Genomic DNA, 12,949 nt, shown 5'->3' with positions numbered 1-12,949 from the left:
GCTTCGAGAAACTAGTCCGGGCCCACATACTCACACGCCTCCCGCCCAACCTGGATCCATACCAGTTCGCCTACAGAGCCCACAGGTCCACAGAGGACGCCATCGCGACGACTCTCCACGCCACTCTATCCCACCTGGAGAGGGGAAACAGCTACGCGAGACTGCTCTTCGTGGACTTCAGCTCCGCCTTCAACACCATCCTTCCAGACAGGCTAGTGACCAAACTACTAGACCTGGGTCTATCACACTCTATATGTGCGTGGATCAAGGACTTCCTGACCGACCGCCCCCAGAGGGTGCGGGTGGGCCCCCACACCTCCACAGCTCTCAGACTCAGCACTGGGTCCCCACAGGGCTGCGTGCTAAGCCCCATCCTCTACAACCTCTACACCTACGACTTCACCCCCGTCCACCCCAGCAACTCCATCGTAAAGTTTGCAGACGACACCACCGTGGTGGGATGCATCTCGGGGGGGGACGAGGCGGCGTACAGGGATGAGGTAGAGCAACTGAGCAAGCTGTGCAAGGTTAACAACCTGCTGCTGAACAAGTCAAAGACCCAGGAAATCATTGTAGACTTCAGGAGGAAAAAGTCTGAGATCCAGCCCCTGCTCATCGACGGAGAGAGCGTGGAGAGAGTCTCAACCCTCCGATTCCTGGGGATGCACATGCGGGATGACCTGACCTGGAAGGACAACACAAAAGGCACCATCAAGAGGGCACAACAGCGGCTATACACCCTGAGAGTCCTCAGGAAGGAACACAGCAAGCAGGAGATACTGGTGACCTTCTACCGCGGCGCAGTGGAGAGCATCCTCACCTACGGCATCTGCAACTGGTTCTCCAGCTGCACAACAGCGGAGAGAAATGCGCTACAGAGAGTCGTGAGAACAGCACAGAAGATCACCGGCGCCCCCCTCCCCTCTCTGGAAGAGCTGTACAACACACGCTGTCTCAGGAAGGCCTCCAAGATCTCCAGGGACCCGACCCACCCTGGGTACGAACACTTTACCAGGCTGCCCTCGAAAAGGCGGTTCAGGACCCTGGCCGCAAAGACAAACAGACTGAAGAACAGCTTCTACCACAGGGCCGTCCAGGCCCTGAACACAGCAAAGACCTAAGTTCTGGGCCCTGGACAGTCTGGACGGATTGTATGGCAGCTGCTGGACTGAAATCAGGTGTAGTGCTGAGGCACAAACATGTACAAACATGTACATTTCAAGCCTGCAAACTGTGACACTTTAAATAAATGTGAAACAATACTATTGTGCAATATGACAACCCTAGTTGTCTCTCTGTACAGTATAGTACAGTGGATAGTGTACATAGCCTTTATTTATGTAAACCAGCTCCTTCCCTTCTTGTGATTTTTTTAAAAGTTTTTTTTTTTCCCTTTCCTAACACCAGGGGAGCCACCCCTCCTAAATTTCGTTGTTTGGTACCTGTACTGTAGCAATGACAATAAAGTCCATTCATTCATTCATTCATTCATTCATTCATTCATTCATTCATACATACATGAAACAAACATGAAACAGTTTAAAATAAAAACAAAGGACGAATTACAGAACCATCATCATTCAGAACATTTGCAGCCAGAAGTGCTTGAGTCCATCATGTCACTTAAGAGCGTTTTAAAAGCAGCCAGAGAAACCAGCTCCCGAAGGTTCAGGTACTTTTTTGTGAATTTTTTTGTGAGACAGCTGCTGCTGCTGGTGAAAGCAGTAACAATTTGTTGTATTGACCAGTGTGTGTGTCTGTGTCTGTCTGTGTCTGTGTCTGTGTGTGTGTCTGTGTCTGTGTCTGTGTCTGTGTCTGTGTCTGTGTCTGTGTGTGTGTGTGTGTGTGTGTCTGTGCCTGTGTCTGTGTCTGTGTCTGTGTCTGTGTCTGTGTGTCTTTCTGTCTGTCTGTGTGTGTGTGTGTGTGTGTGTGTGTGTGTGTGTGTGTGTGTGTGTGTGTACGTGTACCTACCTGTGTACCTTTGGCAGAAGACGGACGTGAACATGCTGCTGTTCATCGCAGACAACCTGGCCTGCTTCCCCTTCCAGAGCCAGGACGAGCCCCTGTTCATCATGCACCACATAGACATCACCCTGTCTGTGTCTGGATCCAACCTGCTGCAGACCTTCAGAGAGGTACACACACACACACACACATAGCAAACCTAATCCCTTACACTAAAGACTGAAATCACTCTGTCTGTGTCATGTCAGACATGGCATGTATATGTTTGATACTCACTCTCCCTCCCTCTCTCCCTCCTCCCTTCTCCCTCCCTCCCTCTCTCCCTCCCTCCCTCCCCCTCCCCCAGTCTCTGCTGAAGGAGCCACGGCGCAGAGAGAAGAAGAAGAAGAAGGTGAAGAAAGAGAGGGGGGGGGAGTGGAAGAAGAAAAAGAGCGGCGGCTTGGACGGAGAGGAGGAGGAGGAGGAAGAGGAGGAGACGACGACGACGGAAGAGAGGAGGAGGAAGAGGAGGAACAACAACAACAACAGCGAACACTCGGCCCGGAGCGACGAAGACGAGGACGAAGAAAACGACGATGACGAAGACGTGGTACGGAGGCCCAAGAAGGCCAAACGGAGGGAGCAGCTGAGCTCGGAGGAGGAGGAGGAGGAGGAGGTGGAGGAGGAGGAGGAGGAGTCGGACCTGGAGGAGCTGGACGTGGAGGACCTGGACAAGGTGATGAGGCTGCTGCCCGACAACGCCGCCCCGCTGCTGGAATTCGCCAATGCCTCGCAGGGCATCCTGCTACTGCAGGTCCTCAAACAGCACCTGAAGAACCTCTACGGCTTCTCTGACAGGTGAGGGGGAGGGAGGGGAGGGAGGGAGGGAGGGAGGGGAGGGAGGGAGGGGAGGGAGGGAGGGAGGGGAGGAGGGAGGGAGGGGAGGGAGTGAGGGGTGGAGGGAGGGAGGGAGGGGGGGGGGAGGAGAGGGAAGAGAGGAGAGAGGGATAGGGAGGGAGAATGAGTATCAAACAGATATCTGAACCAGACAGGTGAGACACCAGCCAGACTTATCTGAGGTAATCAGACTTATCTGAGGTAACTTATCTGAGGTAACTTATCTGAGGTAATCAGACTTATCTGAGGTAACTTATCTGAGGTAACTTATCTGAAGTTATTCAACAGTTGAACATTGACAAACCCAATAATCCGTTTACACGGTGAAACATCAGATATCTGAACACTTTAAATATCTGTATTGTTGAAATATCTGTACTTTCTCATTTGCAAAATAAGCACATTTAAAGCACTCAACACTCACTCGATCTCATAGACTTGACAAACCTGCTGATCACTCATATGAAATGGAGAATTCCTTTTTACTCCCTCCCTCCCTCCTTCCCTCCCTCACTCCTCCCCTCCCTCCCTCACTCCTTCCCTCCCTCACTCCCTCACTCACTCCCTCTCTCACACACTGTCATTTCCTTCTCCCCCGCAGTAAAATCCAGAAGTACTCGCCAACGGAATCCGCCAAGATCTACGACAAAGCGGTCAACAGGAAGAGCACAGTCCACTTCAACCCTCGCCAAACCATCGACTTCCTGTCCAACAACCTGACCGGCGCGACCCTCACTCACGACATTAAGAAGAGGATAGTCAAGCAGTACCTGGACGTAAGTGTTGATATTAAGAGGATAGTCAAGCAGTACCTGAATATTAAGTGTTGATATTAAGAGGAGGATAGTCAAGCAGTACCTGAATATTAAGTGTTGATATTAAGAGGATAGTCAAGCAGTACCTGGACGTTAAGTGTTGATATTAAGAGGATAGTCAAGCAGTACCTGGACATTAAGTGTTGATATTAAGAGGAGGATAGTCTGGAAAAACCCCTATTTTTTATTGCTCCTACTGTGATTATACTGTTCAAGCGTTCGTAATGTTGTGTAAAGCCAGATTCCCTCTGAATTAACCCTCTGCCAGCCTCTCTCCAAGAGCAGCCAGTCTCAGTACAGTATCCAATCTCTCTCTCTCTCGCCCCACCCTCCCTCCCTCCACCCTCCCTCTCCCCCTCCCTCCCTCCCCAGTTCAAGATGCTGATGGAGCACCTGGACCCAGACGAGGAGGGCGAAGCCTCGGGTGGACACTATCAAGGAGTCTGACATCATCTGCAAGAAGATCTCCTTGACCAGCAACCACAAACTGACCAACAAAATGGCGCAGACTTTACGGTCTCTCTACTCGGCCAGGGACGGTGGCACTGCCAGCTAATGAACCCTACTGCTACTTTCTACTATCAGCCCCAACCCCCAACCCCAAAAAAACCAAATCCCCCCCCACACACCACCTCCAACACCACAGCCAAACTTCACTGGATTCCTAACCTTTTTTGTTTTCCTTTTGTTTTCTTTTCTTTTTTTATAAACACAGAGTTGCAAGAATATTTGACACTACATACTTTTACATGCGTAAATTCTTGCTAAGAAAATATATTATATTAGAAAGACTGCTTGTATTTGTTTGTGATGAAAAAAAAATGCATAAAAGTTGGATCCAGGAGGCATTAAGGTTTCAGAGGAGAGAAGGAAGAGGAGAGGAGAGGAGGAAGAGGAGAGGAGAATTGAGAAAGAGGGAAATGTTCCCCAAAAAAAACATTGTGTGGGAGTTCCTTCGCTGTTGTGCAGCAGAACATAGTTGTTTAATTTCTATTCCTACTGTATCATAGTTTAACACAACAAAAACTCAAATGTTTATATCTCAGAAAAAAAGCTGTAAAAAAAAAAGAAAGAATAATACCTCAAGTGAATGTTGGAAAATTAGTCTTTTTGATGTTCCTATTAAAGTGTTTTTGGAGTTTAAACTACTAGCTCCTTATGGTTTTCTTTTTAGCTCTTTTAGATCTTTTTCTGAGAAACTTTATTTTTGTTTTTGTTCACTTTTTGTTCACCATGCTGTACAATGGCGGAATCTTCTGGATATAATTTATTCTATTTCGAAAACCACGCATGCAGTATCTGACAGGAGGGTATTTTGTAAATGTAGATTTTGTTGTGTTAGGTCACCCTAGTCATAACGGGGGCGAGGGGTCCCATCCCGCTTTGGTGGAACAAATACTGCAATAAATGTTCTACTTCTCTTTGTCACTTGTGAAAGTGTCACATGTTCACTAGGGATTTCAAGGGAATTTAATTTGCATATTATTATCTACAGGTGCATCTAAAAAAAAAAATATATATATTGTGGAAAAGTTCTATATTTTCTGTAATTTAAATAAAAAAGTGAAACTTTCATATGTTCTAGATTCATTACACAGAGTGAAATATTTCAAGCCTTTTTTTAATGTTGATAACGGCTTACAGCTCATGAAAATCTGAAATCCAGTATCTCAAAATATTAGAATATTACATAAGACCAATAGAAAAAAAATATTTGTAATACTGAAATGTCGACCTTTCTGAAAAGTATGTTCATTTATGCACTCAATACTTGGTCCTTTTGCATGAATTACTGCATCAATGCGCCGCAGCATGGAGGCAATCGGCCTGTGGAGAATGTCGCATTTCATTTGGAAATCAGCAGAGTCTGGAGGAAGAGTGGAGAGGCACACATTAATTAATTAATTTTGCCATTTAGCAGATGCTTTTAATCCAAAGCGATTTACAATTACGAATTCCAGGGACATTCCCCCTGGAGTAACTGAGGGCTAAGTGCCTTGCTCAAGGGCACACTAGTAGTGGTGTGGTTTCAGGCGGGATTTGAACTCACAACCAAAAAGGGGCGTGATCATTCTGATGACAGGCAGATGACGCGCAATTGCGCTGATGAATTGATGATGCAGTAATTCATGCAAAAGGAGCCCCGACCAAGTATTGATACTTTTCAGAAGGTCAGAATGGTTATTTCTGTATTATAAATCCTTTTTTTGATTGGTCTTATGTAATATTCAAATATTTTGAGATCCTGGATTTCTTCATTTTCATGAGCTGTAAGCCGTAATCATCAACATTAAATCAAAAACGGCTTGAAATATTTCACTTTGTGTGTAATGAATCTAGAATACATAAACGTTTTACTTTTTGAATTAAATTATGGAAAATAATGAACTTTTCCACGATATATAACGTTCACAACAAATGAATTTATTGTTGGAATTACATGCGTTTGCGTTTTGGTAGGCAAAAACACTTTTTGAACTACTAGACATTCCGTTGAAACGAACGTCAACGTAAACGAACAACGTAAAAACGTCAACCAACAAATGAACGTCATGACGTCAACACCGTTGGTTGTTTTGGCGGTTGTTTTGACTTCAGACGCTCGAGAGAGGTGCTTTCAAACGGGCTGACATCAAGTTATAGAAAATGGAAAGGTGCGTAATTCATACAGGTTATTAAAGCTTAACACGATAACAGACGTCAGCTCCTCTAACGTTAGTGAAGTCTAGAGAGCTAACTAGGTCTTAGAGATGAAGTTAGTTGCGAAATTGTTAAAAGCCAACGCCAGCCGATTATCTAGCAAGCTACACATCAGACCCAGTGCGCATGCGCTATGCTAGCAGAATCTTTTCCAGCCTTAATGTATCTTTGACAAAACAAACATTTGTGAAATGTAATTCACTATCTTCTATCTTCTATCTTAAACACACCTGTGGAATGTAATCTTCTGTCTTAAATATGAATGAATTGTTTGGGGTTAACAGTTTTTTTCTATCGTTCCTGTTTTGTGAATATTCTTGTATTAAAAAAGGACTTGCTGTTCGTAGCTAAATGGTATGGAAACTAGGAATACATTAGACAAGAGAGTACTTTCTCAGTGTTTATCTTTAGAGAGAGAGAGAGAGAGAGAGGTTCTATGTGACGCTCTACCTGGTGGTGTAGGGTGAAGTCGGGTCTTTTACTATAGGTTTAGCATGGATGTCTGTCTGCTAAATCGAATGATTGAAAATGTAAAGTAGATTTAGTGAGAACATAAACACACTGGAGGTTAGGTGTCCCACACCAGCCGAAGTCACCCTACATGCACATGAATGAATGAATGAATGGTCTTTATTGTCATTAATACAGTACAGGCACCATACAACGACATGGGTTGTCATATTGCACATCATATTTGTGTGTGGATGTGTTTAGATCCAGGATGCGCCGTGCCTCCAGCAACCCCAGGCTGTCGGAGCTCCTCCCCCAGCGGGTGAACAACGACGGTAACAGGATGAGTATGATGTACGCCACACCCCAGAAGTGAGTCTCATCGACAACGACAACAACAACAGCTGTGTCACACATCCAGGATGTTGAAAATCCAGGCGGCTATTATGCTAAAGTCGAGCCTAGATCATGTAAAAAAACCAACAACTTAAAAATCGTATAAAAAACGTCCTTCTAGCATTACGACTGCCAATGGCCCCTGCTCTGAGTATAGGTTACTCTGTCCTGCTATGACTGGTGGACACGTACTTAGTCACATGTATTTTGTTGTAACTTTGGATAAAGGCGTCTGTTAAATTCCCAACATGTAAATGTAATGTCAGATACACAGTAAGCCTGAAGGTCGAAGTTCAACAAGATAGGTATTATATTACCTGAGCGGATCATGGGCTGCCCCCTGCCTCCCATCACAGACCTCCATAGCTGCAGATCACTGAAGAGAGAACGCAAGATTGTGGCTGACCCCCCACATCACATCCAGCTCACAGCTTGTTTGCATTACTCCCTTCTGGACAGCGCTACAGGGCCACCAGGTCAAAAACATCACGCCACTTGAACAGTTTCTTCCCCAAAGCCACACAGCCCTCCTCAATAACTCCTGATCATCGCACCTTGCACTTTACATGTTCTCGCACTTAGTTGTACAGTATATTTATTTCACTCATATTGGTACTGTACATTTTGTCTTGAGTATTGTTGTGTTGTCGTCTTGCTGTTGTATGTTGTATTTTACTGGAGCTTGTTCATCATGGTAGAATACCACGTCATGTTCCTAGTGCACTGCATCTTGAAGTTGAATTGAATTGCATTATTTGCTATTCTTTTGTTTCATCGCAGTAAACAACCGTCCTTCGGCAAGCTGAGTATACCCAAGCCCCAGTCCGGCACCTCGGAGAGGAGGACCAGTTTCTTTGGAAATCGGTAAGATGAGCTCAGCCACGTGAAGACTGAAATACTCTGTTTTTCATGTCTTTTAATTAAAAAAAAGGGCATTTCTGCTTTAATGGGATAGAATCAGGAGAGATTGACAGGAAGGATGGGTGAGAGAGAGAGAGAGAGGAAGGATGGATGGATGGATGAGAGAGAGAGAGGAGGATAGAGACAGGAGAGATTGACAGGAAGGATGGATGAGAGAGAGTGGAGGATAGAGACAGTAGAGATTGACAGGAAGGATGGATGAGAGAGAGAGGAGGGATGACATGCACTGGGGACCCTGCGATTACAAGGCTGACACCATAGTGCGCTACGCCACTAAGCGCCCCCCTCACTCACTAAGGTGCATGCAATGTAACCGCAGGGTCCCTGGTTTGATTCCGGCCATTGACCTATCCTGTCATGTCATCCCTCCTCTCTCTCTCTCACACAGTTTTCCTGTCAGTCTCTACTGTCTATCCTCCTCTCTCTCTCTCTCTCTCACCCAGTTTTCCTGTCAGTCTCTACTGTCTCTATCCTCCTCTCTCTCTCTCTCTCACACAGTTTTCCTGTCAGTCTCTACTGTCTCTATCCTCCTCTCTCTCTCTCTTACCCATCCTTTTTGTCAATCTCTACTGTCTCTATCCTCCTCTCTCTCTCTCTCACCCATCCTTTCCTGCCAATCTATACTGTCTCTATCCCAATAAAGCAGAAATAACCTAAAAACATAAATTTACTTTTTTTTAAATGATAGTAATTTCCATTGAAGATGGTTTTACCTGTCTAGGATTAGGATTACGCATTGTCTGTGAAACCGGCCGTTAATGGAGCTGTTTCAGTAGGATGGCCGTAGTCTGGGTGAACAGGTGAGCAGGTGAGCAGGTCTGTGTGTTCTGACGGTGTTCTGCTCTCTCTGCAGGACCAGCGGGGCGGGTATGGCTCGTAACAGCGCCTTCGGGGCCTTGGGCGGCCCAGAGAAGCTCAAGGACGTCCGGCCTCTCCACGACAAGGCCTTCGTCCAGCAGTGCATCAGGCAGCTGTGCGAGGTACGGGGCAGCCGACGGCTCTCTAATGATCGCACGGTCGGCGGTTCGATCCCCGGCTGGCCACGTGTCGTCAAGGTGTCCTTGGGCAAGACACACGGAACCCCCCAAATTGCTCCCAGTGAGCCGTTGTAAAGTGCTCTGGAATAAGGTGCTATATAAGTGCAGTCCATTTACCGTGCTAGCTACAATACATAAACAGGCGATAACATTTGCCACAGTGCTTTTTTTGCTATTTCCGGCGGAATACATTCGGTGGCCGACTTTCGGTGCATCCCTACTCTAAGCATTTAGATTTTCTGGCTTTTTCAGGGTTGCCACGCTACCTGGAAAACAGGGAAAACATGGAAATTATTAAGCCCTGTTCCATACCTGGAAAAGGCATGGAAACTGAGCAAAATCGAAAATGTACATGGAAAAATTGTGTTGTCCTGGAAAATTTGATAGGCTTTCTAAAACATTTAATAATTGAAGTTTATTCTCAAATGTAAGTAGTTGGCTTGGAACTGTCTGTGGCTGTTCTAAATGTGGCTTTATCAATGTTGGTTGGCAAGCACATGGTTCATTGTTGCAAACAAACATTGATGTGCTAAAACGGTCATATCTCAGCGTAGGAACGTTGGATTTACTCAGGAAGTGGTAGAAGTTTGACTGGCGGTCAATGCAAATGTGTGATCTTTGCTACTTTAATAGATGATGCATTTGCCATGTGATCAGTATTTAGCCTGTATGGTATATATAGTATATGTATGTGTGTATGTATATATTTTATATGAAGATGTTATAGCTAGCTAGCTATGATTTATTATCAAAATAATGAACAGCAAGCTAGATCCAAAACTAGGGCCGGTGGAGGAGGGCAAGTGTCACATTGGACAGACTACCAAAACAGAAAAATAAAGTATCTTAACTACAGCAAGTGATGTCAGAAATACATTATCTGGAGATTCAATAAGGTAGTTGTATGCAGGTTAGGGTTATATGACATCTCAGGGTTAGGGTCGTTCAGCCACATAGGCAGAGGCAGACTGAAAGGACACACATCAACCTCTATTTCATGATTTTTAAAATATATAACGACGTAGATCATTGATCGGCAACGACACCATCTGATTTGGGCTCCTAATTGCTAAAAAGCAATACTGTTTTCTTATTTTAACGTATAAAAGTAGCAAAGACCATACATTTGCATTGACCGCAAGTCAAACCTCTAACAATTCTGCCACCCAAAAGGGGGCGTGATCGTTCTGATGACAGGGAGATGACGTATGACTGCTCTGATGAATTGGAATCACCACCATCACCTATACGTTTTAGGGAACCAAGTTTTTCAGCCCAGTGGTGTTCTAGGCTGGAAATTAGTTCTAGTTTAATACATCTACACTGAGCTATCAAAACACTGGTTAGACAGCGAACTATCTCTAAGCATTTAAGAGCTGATCGCACATCTAGACTAGACTGCACATCTAGACGGCACATCTTTTAAATCAAGTAAGTAGTCAGGTGTCCTCTGGGGGTGGGCCGGTGTGGTGGACGGGCGGGGGCGGAAAGTTTTAACGGTCTAGATATCATCACAAAACATGGTACCTGGAAAATCAAGATGTGGTATGGAAAATGATTTCAAGGCAAGCGTGGCAGGCAACCCTGTTTTTTCTTTTCCCTGTCAGTGTCCCTGTTAGAAATACCTTCATTTTGAACAGCTAGGCTACGATTGGAACAGGTCAGAAGCTGATTGTAACTTGTCAGGGTTCCCACAGGTCCTTGAAATCCTTGAAAGTTTGTGAATTTGAGAGGAAAAAAAATCAAGGTCTTAAAAGTTTTTGAAAATAGACATGATGGGTCATTGAAAGTGCTTGAATTCCCCTCTCTCTCTCTCTCTCTCTCTCTCTCTCTCTCTCTCTCTCTCTCTCTCTCTCTCTCTCTCTCTCTCTCAAAAATGTTTTAATAATATTCAAAGATGTTTTACTTAGCTCGTCAACTACTATTTTCCGGACTATAAGTCGCGCTTTTTTTCATAGTTTGGCTGGTCCTGCGACTTAGTCAGGTGCGACTTATATGTCAATATATATAGAATTTCATACTGACTGACATGAACCAAGGAGTAAACATTACCGTCTACAGCCGACAGAGGGCGCTCTGGGCCGCTCTGGGCTTGTGACAACTATATGCTGCTCCTATACCCCTGAAGAAGTTATCTAAAACATTAGCTTGTTGAAGCTAAGCAAACGGTAGCTTGGTGAACTTGCTTACTGGTAACTTGCTTGTTGGACTCGCTGGCTTGTTATGTTCATTTGGCCTATTCAGCCTCCCAGGTATGTTCTTTATGCTATTGTGTTGCTGAATAACTGTTAATGTGTTATGTTAACATACTTCTATTCAGCCTGTTGTTCTATGTGCTATTGTGTAGTTGAATAAACTTGCCTTTCCAGATTAAATGTCTGTTCTTGGTCTTGGACTTTGTGAAATATATTTCTAAATAAATGCGACTTATAGTCCAGTGCGACTTATATATGTTTTTCCCTCTTAATGTCGCATTTTTTGACTGATGCGACTTATACTCCGGAGCGACTTATAGTCCGGAAATTACGGTAGTAAATAAGTCTATGTATTGCTTAACTTTACAAATATTTCACAATATGTTGTTTTGCTGTGCTGTGGCTAGATCTGTCTCAAACTGCCGCGTTGGGTCCTTGAATTTGAGGGAATCGAGTCTTGAAAGTCCTTGAAAGGTGCTTGAATTTGATGTTTCAGAAGGTGTGGGAACCCTGCTTGTTGACCTCCTATCTGTCTCTCGCGCCCCCCAGGAATGCCATTGCCCCCCCTTGTGGGGGCGTGCCCCACACCTTGAGAGACACTGCCCTAACCCAACACACGAGCAGCGGTAACTTGTCTTAATCCACCTCTGCTTCCCTTGTAGTTCCTGTCAGAGAGGGGCTTCCAGGGGTCCATGTCCACCAAGGCCCTCACCTCTCCCTCCACCAAGGAGTTCCTGAAGATCTTTGAGTTCATCTACTGCCTGCTGGACCCCACCTTCCTGGTGCCCAGCTCCAAGGTGGAGGAGGAGATCCCCCGCATCCTCAGAGACCTGGGGTGAGTCACGCCGCTCTGACACGCCCAGAGGTCGTGTGTGTGTGTGTGTCTGTCTGTGGTTCTGTGTGTGTCTGTGGTTCTGTGTGTGTCTGGGTCTGTGTCTGTGTGTGTGTGTGTGTGTTAGGGCTGCAACGATTAGTCGACATAATCGACGACGTCGATCATAAAAACTCGTCGACGTGGAATTTTAGTGTCGACGCATCGTATATTTAAAAAAAAAAAAATATATATATTTTTTGTTTTACTTTTTTTTTTTAAACGGGAGCCATGCAAGAATCAGCTGGGTAAGGCGCTTGTATGTAACGTTACGTAGCAGGGGTTTTCCATGTTGAAGCCAGGAGAACGCGAGATGAAATGAAGTGAGGGGTGGTCGCTATTAAAATACCAGGTAGTCATGGTGGATGATCATGAATGATGCTTGATAAGTGAATGCTATTTCAATTATGTTGAGTCCACCAGCGAGCTGTCTGTAAGATAAACAGCGCCAAGCGTAGCCTACTAACGTGAGCTGTCTGTAGTCTAGCCAGCAATGCTAGCTAGCCAATCAACTAGCTCTGTGAGCAGCTGTAGCTTGGCGTAACGTTAGGTTAGATAGCTAGTTAAGCCGGATTTATGCTTCTGCGTCGCCATTTACGCGCAGCGAAAAGCCACACGACTAATCACGACTAATCGAAAAAAGAATCGACAGATTAGTCGACTACCAAAATAATCGTTAGTTGCAGCCCTAGTGTGTGTGTGTGTGTGTGTGTGTGTGTGTGT

At 45.1% G+C, this 12,949-nt stretch overlaps 1 protein-coding gene and 1 pseudogene across 2 annotated transcripts in view; both read left to right on the top strand.

The window, feature by feature from the left end:
• LOC308159173 (nipped-B-like protein B) overlaps positions 1 to 4,212 on the top strand; it is a 30,701-nt pseudogene extending 26,489 nt beyond the window's left edge. The window contains exons 16-20 of the transcript in view: positions 1,989 to 2,135; positions 2,312 to 2,554; positions 2,681 to 2,802; positions 3,443 to 3,617; positions 4,029 to 4,212. The product of the transcript in view is annotated as a nipped-B-like protein B (transcript). The remainder of the gene's footprint in view (positions 1 to 1,988; positions 2,136 to 2,311; positions 2,555 to 2,680; positions 2,803 to 3,442; positions 3,618 to 4,028) is intronic.
• A 2,862-nt stretch (positions 4,213 to 7,074) lies between these two features.
• LOC308159172 (kinetochore protein NDC80 homolog) overlaps positions 7,075 to 12,949 on the top strand; it is a gene marked incomplete at its 3' end in the record, with an annotated part of 25,099 nt that continues 19,224 nt past the window's right edge. Inside the window, exons 1-4 of the mRNA XM_080532921.1 lie at positions 7,075 to 7,178; positions 7,983 to 8,066; positions 8,977 to 9,103; positions 12,018 to 12,190. Of these exons, the coding sequence (XP_080389047.1) occupies positions 7,078 to 7,178; positions 7,983 to 8,066; positions 8,977 to 9,103; positions 12,018 to 12,190 (485 nt within the window). The 5' untranslated portion in view covers positions 7,075 to 7,077. The remainder of the gene's footprint in view (positions 7,179 to 7,982; positions 8,067 to 8,976; positions 9,104 to 12,017; positions 12,191 to 12,949) is intronic.

Source organism: Nansenia antarctica, assembly GCF_963989245.1.
Source record: "Nansenia antarctica genome assembly, chromosome: 5".
In the NCBI taxonomy this organism is placed as follows: domain Eukaryota; kingdom Metazoa; phylum Chordata; class Actinopteri; order Argentiniformes; family Microstomatidae; genus Nansenia; species Nansenia antarctica.
Note: the sequence above shows the minus strand (reverse complement) of the source record. Positions and strands in the feature narration are given on the sequence as shown.